This window comes from Lissotriton vulgaris, chromosome 5, assembly GCF_964263255.1.
Source record: "Lissotriton vulgaris chromosome 5, aLisVul1.2, whole genome shotgun sequence".
In the NCBI taxonomy this organism is placed as follows: domain Eukaryota; kingdom Metazoa; phylum Chordata; class Amphibia; order Caudata; family Salamandridae; genus Lissotriton; species Lissotriton vulgaris.
Window position 1 is genome coordinate 1,643,601,203 of NC_141693.1, and position 17,659 is coordinate 1,643,618,861.

At 45.0% G+C, this 17,659-nt stretch overlaps 1 protein-coding gene across 1 annotated transcript in view; it reads left to right on the forward strand.

The window, feature by feature from the left end:
- LOC147716895 (uncharacterized) overlaps positions 1-17,659 on the forward strand; it is a 476,733-nt gene that overhangs the window by 387,033 nt on the left and 72,041 nt on the right. Inside the window, exon 8 of the mRNA XM_086923790.1 lies at positions 5,866-5,908. Within this exon, the coding sequence (XP_086779916.1) occupies positions 5,866-5,908 (43 nt within the window). The remainder of the gene's footprint in view (positions 1-5,865; positions 5,909-17,659) is intronic.

Here is a 17,659-nt window from a genome sequence, read left to right on the forward strand (position 1 = left end):
ACCATGGATTTTCTTCAAACCACTTCCAATCAAAATTAGACCTTCCCAGCAGTGCTCCTAGACCCCTCAACCCACTCCCAAAAATCTAGAACACCCCACATTACCCTCCCAAAAACGTGCAATACTGCTACCTCACAGAGGTCTAAGTACAAATTGTGCCAAAACACACTCTGAAAGTAGGCCCAAAACCCCCCTTTTCCACCATGGATTTTCTTCAAACCACTTGCAATCAAAACTTCTAAATCTGTCTGTTTGTCAACATCCCCATCCCTCTCACTGCCCACTTTTTCCGTAAAGTCTACTCTTTGTTAATTACTCTGATATGGCTCATCCGACAGCCTAGGATCGCATACAATATTCTGACCCTCCCAATGTCGTGCTGTAGGCTTGGTGCCCCCGATTATAAACTCTACGCTATTAGCGCTCAGGCTAGTTTTCTTCATTTCTGGCTCCATCCCACTCCGTGCAAGCCTCACGTCACGGTGGAGGCTGACTTAGCTGCCCCTTAGCCGCTCACGACCACCTTATTTGCCCCTGGGAAACTCCCATGCTCCGAGATTGACACTGTTGAGACTTTGCACTGGGCCTGGGAAGGACTCTGTACATTTTCGGGCTCTGACACGCTCTCCGCAGTTACGATGCCAATTGCTTATCACCCGGCCTTCCCTCCTCTTCAATCTTCTGGGATGGTTAAACACGCAACCCATTTGGGACTTTCTACAGTGTCCGATCTCTACCTGGGGAACACATTCTTCGCACCCGCTCCAGACCCCTGCCCCATGGATACCCTACTTTATTATCAGCTTAGAGCTGTCTGCAGGAAACTTCACCCCTCGTTTCTCCAGCCTCCTCGTACGATGGTCACTCTCGGCCTCCTTCATACATCCTCCTCCCCAAAGAAGATTGTCACTAAAATCTATGCTCTTACTCTTGCTGCGTCTTCCATCTCCACCGACCGGTCACGCGTGGAGTGTGGCGAGGATCCAGGCGTTGAAATTTCCCAAGCTGATTGGCTGTACTGCTGCACTCAGATTAAACGTCTTTCCCCTAACTACCGTCTGCACCTTATTCACTTTAAGTATATACACAGGCTCTATCGGACTCCTGTCCATCTGCATAAGATGGGGCTCATTGCCAACAACAGATGTCTGCGCTGCTCCACGCTTGCTGCTGCTTTCTCTCACCTTGCCTGGCTGTGCCCCAGGGTCTCCGCTTACTGGCGTGAGGTCTGCACTGCTATCTCAGAGCTCACCTCCTCACTGGTCCAACCTGATAATCTGCTTTGCCTTTTAGGCTTTGTTAAATGTTGCCCCGATATCTCACGCAGATTGATCGCCATGCTACTGGTCATTGCGCGGCGTAGGGACTCCATGTGTTGGGGTTGCAGGCCTGCACCTATGGTGGCCCTTTGGCTGGAGTATGCACCTACTGAGTCCTGACTCCCCAGCACCCTGCGCCCTTTCCTGCGCTCCTCGCCGGTGCTTCGCCCACGGCGGCTGCAGGTGAAGGTCAATGAGCTGTCTCCCTTCTGTTTTTCATCTTTCCTTGCTCCCCCAACCTCCCCCTCCACACTTTGTGCCTCTTTTGCGATTCCCTTCACTGTTTCAGTGCTCCTACGATGTTTTTGCTTCTGTTCTGCTATTAAGTGATGCGTGTATGAGGTTACATTCCACTATGACCTATTGTATTAATGTGCATGTTGATCTGACATGGTTTACTCTATTTTTCACAACACTGAGTGTCCACCATTCTGAGGTGTGCACTCTGAGTAGGATTCTTCTTGTTTAATTATTTATGGTTTACTCTTTGTCACATTGTTGTGCTAATTTTTCAATAAAGGTTTTTGAAAAATCCCCCCAAAAAAAACCTAAACCGTCTTTTCCCCCTTTCTTACTCCTTGGACCTTATGACTTCCTCTGTCAGCACATGGTCACATCATATTTTCATAGGAGGAAATACCTGACGGAGGTACTTTGTACAGCACTTACCAGTCTTTCAAATTCCTGGTTAATATTTTGATTCATCAACCATTTCACAACCCAACTGTCATATATCTAATTGTTTGATTCTTCAAATTGTCAAAGGCTACTGAAATGATTTCGACTAATCGAAGAGGTAAACACGGATTAATATTTTGCTTTGTGCCTAGTTTGATGTAAAGACCTCCAGCAGTTTCTCATGTAGTAGAGATTAGAAATTATTTTGGGAAATGCAATTGTTTTAACGTTTGCATAGATGTTCACTTTTCTAAGCAATGTACATGAAAATTCACACAAATGAACAAACATTTTGAGGTTTTTTTCAGTGTCAATGACACTATGTGCAACTTGAGATGGTTCCTCATACTTCCATTCATCAAACATGCTTTTCTCACTTATCTGAAGTGCGAATCTCATTTTCGAGGTAAATGGTAAATTTGGAGTAACAAATAGGTGGAGAGATTACAATACCTAGGGTTTCTTCTCAGTGGTGGCCGGTGACTTTTAAAAGTGGCGAAGTGTAAAAGTTTTGTATGAGTGTTCCGTTGCGAGGTTACGCAGCGTGAAAGCACAACCAAAAGAAAGGGTGTTTGAGGGTTCTCTTCCAAATAAAATTTTGAGGGAAAAAATGGCAAAATGGTGCATTGTCAAGCAAATCTCAGAAAAGGAAGGAGGTTTATAAAGCAATTGTGAACGTGTAGTCTTGAACTATTTAAACCCTTAAAAACTGCTCCATATCTTACTGCATAAAATATGTTCAACAGTTACCGTAGTGTGCAAATTGTGCAGTAAACTGAAACTATGGAAATGTCGCACTTAAGCAATCTGAAAACCCACAGAAGGCAAATACAAGTGCTTCAAATGAATGTCACCATCAACCCTGAACATAACTGTCTATTAACAAATTAAAAATAGACAGAAGGCGAATTCGGTTGCTTCAAATGTGAATGTCATCCCGTACAATCTGACCAACTTTCCATTCTTCAAGTCTGTGCGCCATTATTTATGATTGCTATCGTTCTACACACTCTAGCAGGCAGCAGTGAACACTCACAGGGAGAAAACATTTCAGCCCAAAATTCAAATTACTCATTTACAGTGTTTCACGTCAGATTCCTTAGCGCTCCATACCTCAAAGGTGGAAGAGGAAGAGCCTAAATATACTGGAGGGGTCCTCGACTTGAAAAATCCTCCGACTGCCTCTATCACCCCTACCCCAAATCCGCTAGTATGAAAGACTCCCAAGCCCTTTACCCCAATGTGAGAAACAGCCATCCGTGCACCAACAGCAAACTCTGTCTGTGCACATAATCCGTTATAACGGAGCCCATGCCCATTTGTACTTCCTGCACACAATACATTCGCACTGAGGCCCACATGTTCACGAGCAAACAGGATAGGGACCCCCTCCACACACACACACACCTTTCCATGCACAGACTGTAACAGAAACGTGCATAACTTAATTCTTGAACAGAAACCTCGCAGGACGAGGGGGGCTTTTTACTGGGGAATGTGGTCATACATGGCTTCTTTATGTTTGACTACATACTCTACGTAGGATGATAGATTTACCATATAGTTCAACTTCTGCATCACGTCCGAACCTTTTGCAGTTACGTTCTTCTACATTGCCTATACACTGCGTCCGCTGAGTGGCTGACAGGGGCTGGTCTCCTTGGGGTTTCCTGCACCAGAGCTGGTTCTGGAGCTTTGCTGCTGGTGCTGGTTCCGGTTTGGCGGCAAGTCTCCCCAAGGGTTTCTTCAGAGCAAGGTCACTCCTTCTTTGGTGGCATGGTGCCGGATCTGAGCTGCCTCACAACTGAACTGCAGCACCCAGCAGCCACACAGTGCACAAGAAACAGCCTTTTGATCCCTGCACTGCATCACGTCAGAGGCCCCTGGTAACTAACATCGCCGCCTGCCGTCCGCTTCTCAGTCTAAGCCAATCCTGGCACTGCTCTTGCTGCTGCAGCTTCACCAGGATTGGCTGAGGCAGGGAACATCACCGCTCATTACTGAGACGGGGGCTGCAGCTTGGAGTCAACCCCTGGCTCACTGAAGTGCGCCATTGTCGAGACTAACAGAGACCTAGTGTGCATGTCAAACTGGCCGGAGAAAGGCAGCCGGCCAACCCAACTGTCGTATTGTTGGTCCTTGCGCGCTATGCATAAAACACAGGATGCAGGAATGTCGTTACAGCTTCTTTTATTTCTATTACAGGAGTGGGTCTCAGCACGTCTGTCCCCTCCTATGGTCCTAGTCAGAATGTCCTCTTCCTGTCCCCTGACCGGATGTGGTGTCCGGTGACCTGGTCACCTCCCTCACGACCCACAGGGTCCTAGTGTCTGCTGTCCCTACTGTCCTGTTGCCCTGTCCGTCGTTGCTGTCCCTATTGTCCTGTTGCCCTGCCCGTCGTCTGTATGTCAGGTCATGACACCAACATGCACACTTAGATGCTCTGTCTACTGCTACGGGTGTCTGCCTGCAATATTGTTGCAGTTTCAAGCCCCACCCCCAAGGCTGGGCTTCTCCAGGTCCTGATTACAGCCAGGAGCGCTCTGTGGGGCATATGTAGAAGCCCCTATCGCCACTATATTGATGATGCGGTGTCGATAGGGCCTGCGCCTTTTGTACAAGGCAGAGTTAAGCCACTTAATGTGGCTTAACGCTGCCTTGTACATAAGGCCTCCCTTCACGCTATAGTTAGCGTGAAAGGGGTGGGCAGTGGGTGTTGTGGTGGGTGTTCCACCGCAACACTCATTCATTTTTATGCTGCCCCCTATGTACAAGGGTGGCATACATAGGAGGCAGCACCAAAATTAAGACCAGGTAAAAACTGGTCTTAAGTTGGCGAAACGAGGAGAAATGCATTCTTTCTCCTCGTTTTTGAGTTTTCCATGTGTGCTGTATTGTGCAGCACACATGGAAAAAGCAAATTGCCATAGTGTCCCTCCCTGTACATAAACAAACTTTGAAAAAAAATCTATTTTGTCACATTTAAGTGTGCTGCATGAAGCAGCACATATGAAAGTGACAGAATGGCATTTCTAGGATTGTTTATGTGCAGGAAGGGCCACCTTCTTACACATAAACAATCTTCCCCAGCACGCAGACACCCTTGCTCTCTGGTGCAAGGGTGCCCGCATTGGCTTAGCGCCATCGCAGGGGAAAACGCAAGGCTACACCACATTCTTGTAACTATGGTGCAGTCTAGTGTTTCCGAAGTGGAAGAGAGAGGCGTTAAGCCAGAAAGGTTAATGCCTCTCTTCTCCACTTCCGTGTGCGCTCGATCAGTTATATGCCTGCAGATTAGAAGCACTTAATATTTCTGAATTTTCTGTATGTTTATTACATTTATTGGAAGACCAATGGGCCAAAATAGTCAGTGGGGCACCGCCGCTGGTCTTTCTTACCCTAAATTAATTATGTACTGGGTTTACTATGGATAGAGCAGAATCATGAGATGGTATAGTTCTGTTCCATTCACTCCAAGCCCAACATCTTTGGTAGGTACCCTGAAAATAAATAAGGAGGAGATAAATTGGAAGGAGCCAGACCTGCCCTCCCCACTCTTTTTAGTGATCCGTGCCACCGCTCCTAAATGCATTTAAATATCAGAAGCAGACACACCCTCCTTTTGTGATATATTCATGAGGCCGATAAGGTAGTCCACAACTATATTGCGCCATCTACATCAGCTGCCTCGAAATGTATCACTAGACTTTGATTTTATTTTGAACAAGGTGCTCTTAGTGCCAAAAATCAGAAAGGGGCCCAACTTGATATTTGCGTCCCAGGCACCACAAAAGCTTCTGAAAAGCCTGGATGAGACATATTGAGAGTTTATTTTTATCTGCTGACTTTTGTGTTTCATTTTTTTCAGCTTGTACAAGTGGCTATAAACTGGAGAACAACACTTGTGTGAAGTAAGTGAAATCCCAATAGATCAATCTATTGCCATTTGATTAAGAATATTTATGGTTTTAGAGTGTAAATGACCATTTCTTGTGTGACTCAAATTTGAAGGAATGACAATTTCTATTGGAAAAAATAAATGTGACTTAAAAAGGAAAAGTCTTTTGAAATCTGGTTAAGAGGAATTCGTTACTAGTAACCCTCACACTAGGAAGTGATACATTTGAAACAAAGAAAGCTGTGCTTGGCACAATATGGGCAGAAAACATTCTGTCCTTTGGCAACTATTCAAAGATCTGTGCCAGTCTAAATGGTAGCTTTGTTTTGACATCATTTGTAGTTGGGAAGTATTTCCTAAATTACTTTAGTATGATCTGTATCTGCACAAATAAAATAATCAGTCATCAACCAATCAGCATTAGTAGAGCAGGGACCTGTCACCTTGGGGGTATCTGGGTGCTGGGGCGCTAGGTCTCTGTCGAAAAGCCAGGTCTTGAGGAAACAGCGGGAAGAGAGAAAAAACTAGCAGAAAAAGGCAAAACAGGGCTGAAAAATGAGCGAGCTGAAAAGGCAAAGCAAAGGGCTGAAAAGGCAAAACGCAGCAGAAGAGGAGAAAACGTAGGGTAGAAAACCAGCAGAAAAGGCCAAACAGAGGGAAGAAAACAAGCAGAAAAAGGCAAAAACTCGGGCAGAAAAAAAAGTAGAAAAGGGAAATACAGAGCAAATGAGGGCAAAACAGAGGGCAAAATACGAGTATAAAAGGCAAAACATAGGGCAGAAAAACAAGCATAAAAGGCAAAACGGCAGAAAAAACAAGCAGAACAGGGCAAAACAGAGAGCACAAAAAGGCGAAACAAAGGGCAGAATAAGGCAAAACAGAGAAAGAAACAACAAGAGGAGGAGGCACAACAGAGGGCAGCGGGTAGGCAGGCAGCAGAGGGTAGGCGACTGCGGGCAAGATGGCCCAGATAACTTTTGCGGGGTAGCTGGAATGAAGACCTGCTTAATTGGGTGGTGCTGCAGCCTTCATTAAGTAGGTCCGGGGGGGGGGGGGGGGGGGGGCGAGGGGGGGCAGGAGGAGGAAATCGGCAGGAGAAGGGAAACGGTGGGAAGAGGGAAGAAACCAGCAGAAAAGGGTAAAATATAAGGCAGAAAAACAAGCAGAGAAGGCAAAAGAGGGCAGAAAAATGAGCTGAAAGGCAATGCAGGGCAGAAGAGGGCAAAACAGAGGGGAGAAATACGAACACAAAAGGCAAAACAGAGAGCAAAGAAACAATCAGAAAAGGGAAAAAAAAGCAGAAAAACGAGAAAACAAAGGAAAAGCTAAGGGCTGGAAAAACTAGCAGAAAATGCAAAACGGTGCAGAAGAGGGCTAAACAGAGAGCAGGCAAGTGATAAGAAAAGGCAAAACAGAGGGCAGAAAAATGAGCAGAAATGGCAAAACAGAGGGCAAAAAAAAAAACAGAAAAAGAAAAATAGATCAAGAAACAAGCAGAGGAGGCACGAGCAGAGGAGGCACAAACTGAGGGCAGCAGGTAGGCAGGCAGCAGAGGGTAGCAGACAGGAGAACTTTTGCAGGGGCAGCTGGCACTAGTAGGGAATCTGAATAAGAAAGATTGAGTTGATATGCCATATCAGATTATGTGTTGGTATGTGAATTTGTAACATATCTATGTCATGAGAATTCAGAGTGCATGCTGAGTTTAAGGCTGGTGAGGGTGGAAATGGGGGTAAAGGCTGATAGCACCAGGATTCAGGGGCAGGGTAGAGGGAGGTTAGGGAGAAGTTAAGTTTAAATATTTTTATTAGAAATAGGCATAGTGCCACAAAAGACAATAACAAGCCTGTAACCAAGTCTGAAAATACCTATCCAATTGCCCAATAAGAACCCATTAAAACATTAGTAAATGTCAACAGTTCCATAAAGTTAAAACAGCACTTACAGCTAACACAGAATTATAGTCCTATATAGAAACTAAGGCGTAACAGCTGGAAAGTAAAAACGAGAGACTAATGATTTTTAAAGAACTATCAATTTTCTAGTACTACTACTACTACTGTAGTGAATCACAACCATCCCAGAGGCCTGCCCCTCCCCAGCTGAGAAACAGCTCCAACCAAAGTCCATTCCAACAACCCTTCACACAAAGCAGACTCAGCCTATAGAACTTTTAGAGAGTTTAATCCATTGCACTTTTGACAGGGTGCGCTGTGTGAAAAATGGGAAGTACCTAATAGGTAAATTGATATGTCCCTGCAATACCAGCATGCAAAAGCTCTGTTTCACTTCTCTGAGCTTTTCAGGCTCTTGCCTGCAGTAAAAGCACAATTGCTATTCAAGTCATACTTTCCATAAGTCAGGTTAGAAAATATCTATGAAAATGATCTGTTCACTCTTGCGGAAGGAAATCTAATTCAGATGTAAACTTACATTTTTGATAAATATGCTGCAAAGAGGATTTTATGAGAACTGGCCTTTCTCTACCTGAAAGCCTGGAAAGTCATTAAATACGTTTGTGCCATGCTCTTCTTTCTCCAATGGCTTTAGTTATCTCTTTGATGAGATGTGAAATACCTAGTCCTGAAGGACTATAGATAAGCGGCATCAAAAAGACCAGGCTGGGATGTAAACAGTCGGTATATTGATAGTAAACATAGTCGTATTGCAGGGAAGGACGTTGATGCTAGTCTGTTGCCAGTCAATCTGTCTTCACTAACAACAGGAGGGGACCTAGTCTCAAAACCAGCTAGGGTTGGTTTTCATGGATTGTTCCCACATTTCAATAGGACATCCCTTTTGTGGTAATTGAGCTCCATGTAAGAAAACAGGTTTTTGCAGGTCTCCCCCCACTTGTTGCCCCCTTTTGGACTACTAGATACTGGTTTTCGACTCTGAAAATGCACTGAAGCCTGCTAACCAGGCCCCATTGCTCCCTCCATAAAACTGATACATGTGAATTGGTAACACCAATTGCCAAGAACTTTAACCCCCCTGAGTGACCCATGCAAACAGATAACAGCAATTGTAGACGGCATGAGCAGTGCAAACTGCTCGAAATCGACCTAGCCCACACCATCAGTGGCAATGTCAAAATACTACTTCGAATATATGCCAGACTCCCCAAGCTAGGTCTTCTGAACCCAGAAGACAAGGTACATTATATTAAAGGTGTGAACATATAAGTGCTAGCTTAAGAGCTACTATAAGTGATCAGCAGGCTATAGGATAACATGAGCTGGTATCCAGCAATGTGCCTAATCACTCCTGACATGGCAGAGATGATGTGGCACCTTAGAGGTTGCCCGCCTGGTTGCCCCAGCCTTTCCTGTTACCTGGCTGACAGCCCGCAAATGCTGCTGCCAAGAGATGAATCTGACCCAGTTCTATTTTACACGGAGGCAAATAGGATTTGACAGCGAGCTAACAGCGAGACACCAGTGGAACCTAGCCCATACCTCGCCGCACCCGCTCCGCTGGTGCCGCATCGTCTTGGTGTGTGGAGAAACTGAAGGGGAGGTCCTGCAAGGCGGAGTAGGTGAGAGGCTCGGCGGGGCTGCGAGCGTGCAGGGGACTCCAAGAACCAGGAGTCCCTGCCAGACCGTGTACCAGCATCCAGTCCGCTCTCCCTGCCGGCCCGCCCCCGCCTCCCTCTGGACACTTAAGGCATTCTCTACCTTCCCTCCCTGGGACACAGTTCTATTTTACATGGAGGCAAATAGGATTTGACAGCGAGCTAAAAGCGAGACACCAGCGGTACCTAGCCCATACCTCGCAGCACCCGCTCCGCGGGTGCCGCATCGTCTTGGTGTGTGGAGCAACTGAAGGGGAGGTCCTGCAAGGCGGAGTAGGTGAGAGGCTCGGCGGGGCTGCGAGCGTGCAGGGGACTCCAAGAACCAGGAGTCCCTGCCAGACCGTGTACCAGCATCCGGTCCGCTCTCCCTGCCGGCCCGCCCCCCGCCTCCCTCTGGACACCTAAGGCATTCTCTACCTTCCCTCCCTGGGACACAGTTCTATTTTACACGGAGGCAAATAGGATTTGACAGCGAGCTAACAGCGAGACACCAGCGGAACCTAGCCCATACCTCGCCGCACCCGCTCCGCGGGTGCCGCATCGTCTTGGTGTGTCGAGCAACTGAAGGGGAGGTCCTGCAAGGCGGAGTAGGTGAGAGGCTCGGCAGGGCTGCGAGCATGCAGGGGACTCCAAGAACCAGGAGTCCCTGCCAGACCGTGTACCAGCATCCGGTCCGCTCTCCCTGCCGGCCCGCCCCCCGCCTAACCCGCCCCCTATATCACATTCTCGAACTCCCGCAGCGCGGGACGCAGCTCGGGGCGAAAACCGGGCTAAGAGCGGGCCGTTTGAGGCCGTTCGAGGACTGAGAGGACTGGGCTGGGCTACCCCTCTTGGCCCTAATCCCCGGTCCAATAGACTATCTACCATGTCATCTTGTGAGTACAAGGAGAGGGCTGCCAAATCTAAACTAAATAATGGCACCCTAGATGATTTTATTACGAGGACCCACACAGCCATAGACACAGAGATTGCCAAAATGCAGCACCGAGTTTCTATTGAACTGGATACTGCAAGGAGACTGTCACAGGAGCTAGCAGCGGCAAAAAAATCCTCATTAGGGTCCATAGCTTTTGCCAAAACCCCTGACCGTTCAATTGGCCCACCTCTTACCCTGATTGAAACTAAGGCAGATATTCACCAGCCATTAGTGCCCACTACACCCATACCAAACGAGGACTTACCGTCAGTATCCTCTAACTCCCTAAATATCACTATGGTCGAGTTAGATGGGGAAGAGAAGGAGGGTAAGGGAGGTTCTCCAGAAACGACGTTAAGATCGAAACCCATAGAGCTGAGCGAGGGAAACTCTGAGATTAAACATCAAGGGCCAAATACTAAAAGGAAGCGTAAAAACCTAACAGCATACGCAAGGAAAAAGGCTAAGCTTGCGAAAGCACAGTTATTCACCAAGGTACCATCTCCGTTACCCGGTGATCCACCCCCAATTATTAACACTCAGCCTTTATTTCTAACACCTGAAATTGACACAGATTCATTGGTGGTAACTCACGATAATAAGAACCTCGTAATAGAGAATGAAACTAGTGGGGTGCCATTCTGTGTTATAAAAAGGAAAGATGTTGAATTCCTGACTGTGGTATGGGAAACACTTAAAAAACTCCTGAACCCTTTTTAAAATAGACTTTCACAGATAGGATCTCAGCTTTTGAACATGGAAAAAAGCATTTCAAATCTAGACAAAAAATCAACCAATAAACAAGATAAGGACCCCATGGCCAGTTTTGAGAAGTCGATAAAAAGCCTGCTGAATCCCCTGATTGAAAAAACTCAAGTTATTAATTTAAAACTAGATCAACTAGAGTTATTAACATCCAAAAACACCGCTCTATTGGAGAGTCTTGTAGGTAACAGTAAACAACCCGTTATCACTGGTGGTAAAAATAACTCTAGTTTAGTAAAAAAGGGTGCTAAAAACAGCCAGATACAATTACAGCAACCTAAAACTGCAGTATCTGCAGATCTGAACGGCATTACCCCTTGTATAGCGCCAGCTACCATATCTAAAACTAAGCCGGCGACCACTGCAGACTCTAAGGCTAACAACTCCATGGTGGTTGCTACACCCATAAATACAGCTGCCCCAACCCTGCCAAATACTGAAGGGAAAGTAATTCCAGTTACTAAACATCTGGTCCCTAGTAAAACCCCCTTACAGGGTAAACAGATCTATGTAAATATACCCCCGGAGTCTGCCCCGTATATGGCAATTCTGACAGGCGTCCCATTAATTGCAGAGAACAAATATGAGACAAAGGAGGACCTTTTAAATAAAACAAAATTTTGGCTAAACACCAATAGACCTTTAACCGAAGATACTGCCACAAAAATCCTAAGTGTACGGAGGGTTCCCTGGGTTGGGCCAAGCAAAAAAGACCTGGAGGGAGATTGCATCTTGATCAACTTTAGAGACATTTGGGTGAAGGATATCATTTGTAGTAAAGCGAGGTTTGGTAGAATGGGTGACATTCAATGTGTGGGACTTGAATACTTTTACCCCAACCTTTATCAGACTGCCCCAAACCCCAATCACCGTGGGTATAGAACAAATGGTAAAAATCATATGGGCTGGGCACATAACCGGAATAGGAATCAAGGCCCACAAAATTATCCCATCCCATGGTATGAGACAAATGGCCCGTTCATGGGACCACCAAGTATGGCCCCTTTTATACAAGTTCCTTTTAACCCACGAAGACCAAGGTTTCAAGGCGTAGAGTACCCAGGATGGTTCCCAAATAATGATAACAATATCCCATTGATGAACCGCTTTGACCCATTAATGGGTATGGACGGGGTAGACTGACCACTAACTGGGCTTGAAGGCAATGCGCCTAACATCCTAGATGCGCCTAACATCCTTGAGTCGGGAAAGAAGGAAAACTTAGGGGCACCTTGTAATGATGATTCAGCATTGGTGACTGTTGATGGTGACATTGTGAGTATCGCCCCTCCCCATGTAGAGAATGTTGTCACGTCTGGTGGAAATATCCGCTTGGGCTATGAGAAGCATACATCTTTACTGCCTGAACAAGATCTCTCCAGCACAAGAGATGCTTTGGGGAGTAACCTTGGAACACAGGGGCCTTCTTTAATATTCATAATATCTTGGAACATCTCCAGACTAACAGGTAGATTGAAAGATGAGGCATGGCTGGATTTTGTGGAGGCCCATGGAATCCTGTGCTTACAGGAGACGTGGTCCAGGTCCTCTTGTGACATTGAGGGTTTTCAATTATTCGACGTCTTGGCTGTTCCATCCACATCAGGGAAGGCAAAGGGTGGTATAACAACAGCATTGTCTATTAAACTACAGAGGTTGAAAACTTCGAAATTGGTGGAGACAAACTGGTACCAACTACTGCTGTTAGAACATCTCTTCCCGGAACCTGTATTATTAATCAATTGGTATTACAACATCTTTAACAGACATGACATCTCGATAATACAAAGCTTGGAGGACGCAGTGGGTAAAGAACGCAGTAGGCACCCTTCATCGTCTCTCATCTGGGTTGGCGACTTCAACTGCACTTTGTGCAGTTTTGGAGGTTCGAATGTCTGTGGACTAGAGGATTCGAACGCCCAGCCCCTGACCCATTTTAAACACACCCCCCAGGGGGATGCTTTGAATAATATTATCATCATGAATGACTTGTGCGTGGTAGACCCTCGGTCTGCCCCTGATACTCTGCATATACCAACCTTTCAGGGCACAAGGGGAGAGATGAGTACAATTGATTTTGTCTTAGTGTCCAGTAGTTTTTTCAAGTATGTTGATAAGTTGGAAGTGGTGGCCAATCCCGCAAGTGACCATAATCCTCTAGTGTTGTCATTGTATGTGCCAATAGAAGAATCACCAAGGATCTGGGAACAGCCAATTAAGTACAGTAAAAATCAGGGTGTGACATTGAAATGGGGGAAGGTAAACGTGATAAAACTGGAAGAAGACATTGTTGTTAATTGTAAAACGGAAATGGAATCATGTCTAGCCCCAGTATCTGAAACCCCATCAGGTTATTGAAAGCTTTGAGAAATTGTGTGGTTATGTAGCAGAGCACCTTAAGAAACCCAAGGGGAAGGGAGGCCAAAAGGCCTTTAGATGGTTTGATTCCGTGTGTTCAGCTACACACCGAACGCTTAAACTAGCCCTGCGCCAAAAGCCAAGAAACAAAGAGCTTGTAAGGTTCAGTAGAAAGGCCCATAGGGATGCTATTGCAAAAAGAAAGCAGGACCTAAAAAACACTGCCTGGGAAGACCTTGAAAAGGCTGCAGAATTAAAAGATAGTAGACTCTTTTGGGAGGTTCTAAATCGACCCCTTTTTAAAAGCGACAATAACGAATCTATAGTTATGCAGGTTACTGCTGAACAATGGGTTGAACACTTCACTAAGATTTTTAATCCTAAGTCCATTTCAATAAGGGCAGGTACGGATGGGACAGGGGATTTGGTGGCACCCCCCTCGGCTTTGACCCTCAGCTCATCACTCACACTGACAGAGATTGAGGAAGCCTTAGGGAAGGGAGCACGGCTAAAAGCTCCAGGCCCAGACGCTGTCCCCTTGGACCTTTTTAAATCCAATGTTAGTTTGTGGGCACCCATATTACTAAATGTCTTCAAGGCTGTTGTGGTTGGGCGCATCCCAGGTACATGGGAGGAGGCAACTGTAGTGCCGATTTTTAAGAAGGGCGATAGGTGCGATCCACGTTGCTATCGCCCGATTTCTCTATTAGATGCCTCATGTAAAATACTGGGTAGGGTAATCCTAGCGAGACTAGAAAGTTGGGCAGACTCTACAGGACTTATAGTTGACTCTCAATACGGTTTTAGGCGTGGAAAGGGGACTAACGAGCAGTGCCTAAATCTGGCACTAATTTTAGGCAAGTATATGAAGGCAAAAAAATCCTCAGTACATCTTGCCTTCATGGACTTGACTAGTGCATTTGACACTGTTTGCAGACATAAGTTGTGGCGGATGATGGATGATATGGGCTTCGAGGAACCTTTGGTCACATTACTCCGCAGGTTACATGCAGCAACAACTGTATCAATCAGATTTGGTCCTGGAGGTGAAATAACTAAACCAATACCTTCTACTGAGGGTGTGCGTCAAGGATGCATTTTGGCGCCTTTTCTTTTTCTTGTTTACACAAATGGGCTAGAAAAGTATCTACTAAACCAGGGTTGCGACTTCCCAAAAGTTAATGGTAAAAGTATTCCCATACTTTCTTATGCAGACGATACTGTCCTAATGACATTAACCGGAAATAGCATGCAAGTATGTTGAGACACCTTTAATACATTCATGCTTGACCTTGATTTAAAGGTGAATTTTGATAAATCTTTTGTAATGTCTTGTGGGCCCAAAGGGTCAAATATTAGGAACTTCGTGGTAAATAACCGCATAATTGGAAAGGTGGAAAACTTTAACTACCTTGGTAATCTGTTTAATAGCAAATTAAGCTGGACGCCGGTTATGAAGGTTCGCGCCCAGAACATGACAAGGGCCATAGAGGGCATTTTCCGTTTTTGTAGTAAATTAGGGCAAAAGCATGTCATGCACCTCAAAACCCTTTATACTTCAAAATGTCTATCTGTGGCCACCTATGGGGCAGGGGTGTGGGGGACTGAAACACCATCTGTGATACAGGTGGTGGAAAATAATTTTATAAAACGGGTTTTATCAGTTCCAAAAGGTTGTTTGAACATTTTCTGCCACAAAGAAATTGGCATGGTCAGTGTTTCTGATACGATTCGCCTGTCACCTCTATTGTTGTGGGGCAAAGTTTGGAAATCTGAAGACCTGCAACTTACTAAAGACATTATCAACGATTGCATGGCCTCAGAAAACTCAAAACAGATCCCCTGGTTGTCTTATGTTTGTAATATGTTAAACAAGATTGGACTGGGTTCCTATTATGACAACCCCGGAAAGATAGAGGGAAACTATAAGGCGGATATAAAGGCGATGTATCGAAAATCATTGAATCCACCACCCTTGAATCCACCACCTTTGGATGATGCTACTGTTTATGCCTGTAAACCCCAACCTCAGTTTTACTTAACATTCACCCTCAATGTTCAATGGCGATTCCTACTAACAAGGTTTAGACTGGACATTTTGCACTTTTTGCTTGCATTCCCGAAACAAGGGGGTTGGTGTGAGAGACTGCCCCCTTGTCCATGTAACAATAGGGATAGTCAAAGCACTATACATCTGGTCCTTTTTTGTTCCTTATATCAAGAACCAAGACTTCAGTTTATTAGACCAATACTGAAGGGGAGGCAACCTTGCACCTATAAAGAAGGGTATGATTACCTGTTAGCATTATCCTCCGTAGAAACTTGCTGTGCCATGTTAAATTTTATTAGAATTTCGTTAAAGATCATTAAGGCCTATGGGTAGTATTATACTGTATAGAATATCCCCTGGTTAAAATCATGTTTTATTTGTATTTTATGGTCATTATCATGTCTTTACAAATTGGGAAATTGTGTTTTTTAACAAGAACTTTTTATCATATGAGGTATTATGAATTGTATGTTCAGAACTTTTATGATCCATTTTATGAATCGAATAAAGTTTTTGAAACGAAACGAATCTGACCCCCGGCCAGGAGGTGTGAACTCTTTCAGGAGCCAGAAACAAAGGCCTGGCCGGGAAGAAGGTGACACGTACATCCCTGACAGGATGGCTAGTGAAGTGGCACATCAAGGTGGTGAGCTTCAAAGCTTACACCGCTTCTGATATGCAACCAGACTGCCTCCCAAAGCGGAAAACAGCCATCCCCATTCCTCCGGCGTATTTGTACCTGGGCAGGTTGTAAAATGATGTAGTCAGAAAGTGTACACCCCTAGGAGGCTAGCCACACCCCTAGGGTGGGCTACTTGAAGAAGAAGGTTCCTACCATTTTTAAAAGTGGCAGAATACAGGGTTCTAGGTAGCAAGGAGACACACACCCCTGGATGTGGCTACCACAGGGGTGGATTAGCAGCTAGGGCTAGTAGCCCATTGGCTACTTGCGCCCACAGCCCTAATGCCCCTAAATCTAGGATTTAAGGGACATCCCTGGCACCAGAACCGCAATTCTGATTCGAACTGCAACTGAGGACAAAGAGGAGACCAGAGTCTGTGACTGCGGGACCTAAACAAAACAAAGACATGATACTCTGCACCTGTGGCAACCATCCTGCACCAACACAACTGTGACTCGTCCCGGACCAAAGACTAGCTCCCCCAGAGCATCAGAAGAGAAATTTATTTATTAAAAAGCTGATTATGCAGACAGCAAACACACTTAACGTGTGTATTGCTGGCACAACAATATTTTCAAAGAATGTGTAAAAACAAAAATGAGAAAAGTGGTTCAAAGGCATCGGAGGCATAAATAGTGAAAAAAACATGCATAAAATGCCTGCTGCTGCCACAAAAATATTAAATAAAATGCATGACATAAGTTGTTGCAAAATGTCAGAGACAAGATTGGTAAATAAATGCATTTACACAGGACGAGACAAACGACAAAAACAAACAAGCATGCTCTAAATGCATGTAGCCAGGAAAGATAAGAAAATGTAAAGAGAAAATGGTATGCTGCATTAACCAAAAGAAAAAAAGTACCACCCTCCAAAGCTGAAGGGAATGATTGGTTAGGTCATGGGAAACTGATAAGAGAAACACAGAAGAGAGACCAGGCTACAACCAATAGAAACAGAGGAAAGAAAACTGGCAAGCAGATGGACCAATAAGAAGTGAAGGTGGGATGTAAGTCCCTTTTAAGATATATTAAATAGAATAGATTTCACAAGCACAGTGCAAGCAGTGTGCAAGGGAAACCTACAAATCGGAAATCTATGCTAGCTACACATTTTAATTCATCAGGACATAACATCAACCAGCTAAGATTTACCATACTAGAAGGAGTACCCATTAGGGAAGACGTGGATAACAGGAAGATATTACTCAAGAGAAAACTGTATTGGATAAAAAGATTGAACTCTATGATACCAACTGGAGTGAATGGCAAAATGGAATTCTTGTGTTTCCTTTAATCATCCATGAACTCATGGGTTGGGAAATATATAATGGATCCATATATTCATGATGTATTGACTGTTTGTTTTAATTCTTTGACTTCCTAATTTCACTCCTGAATTTGAATGATAAAACATGT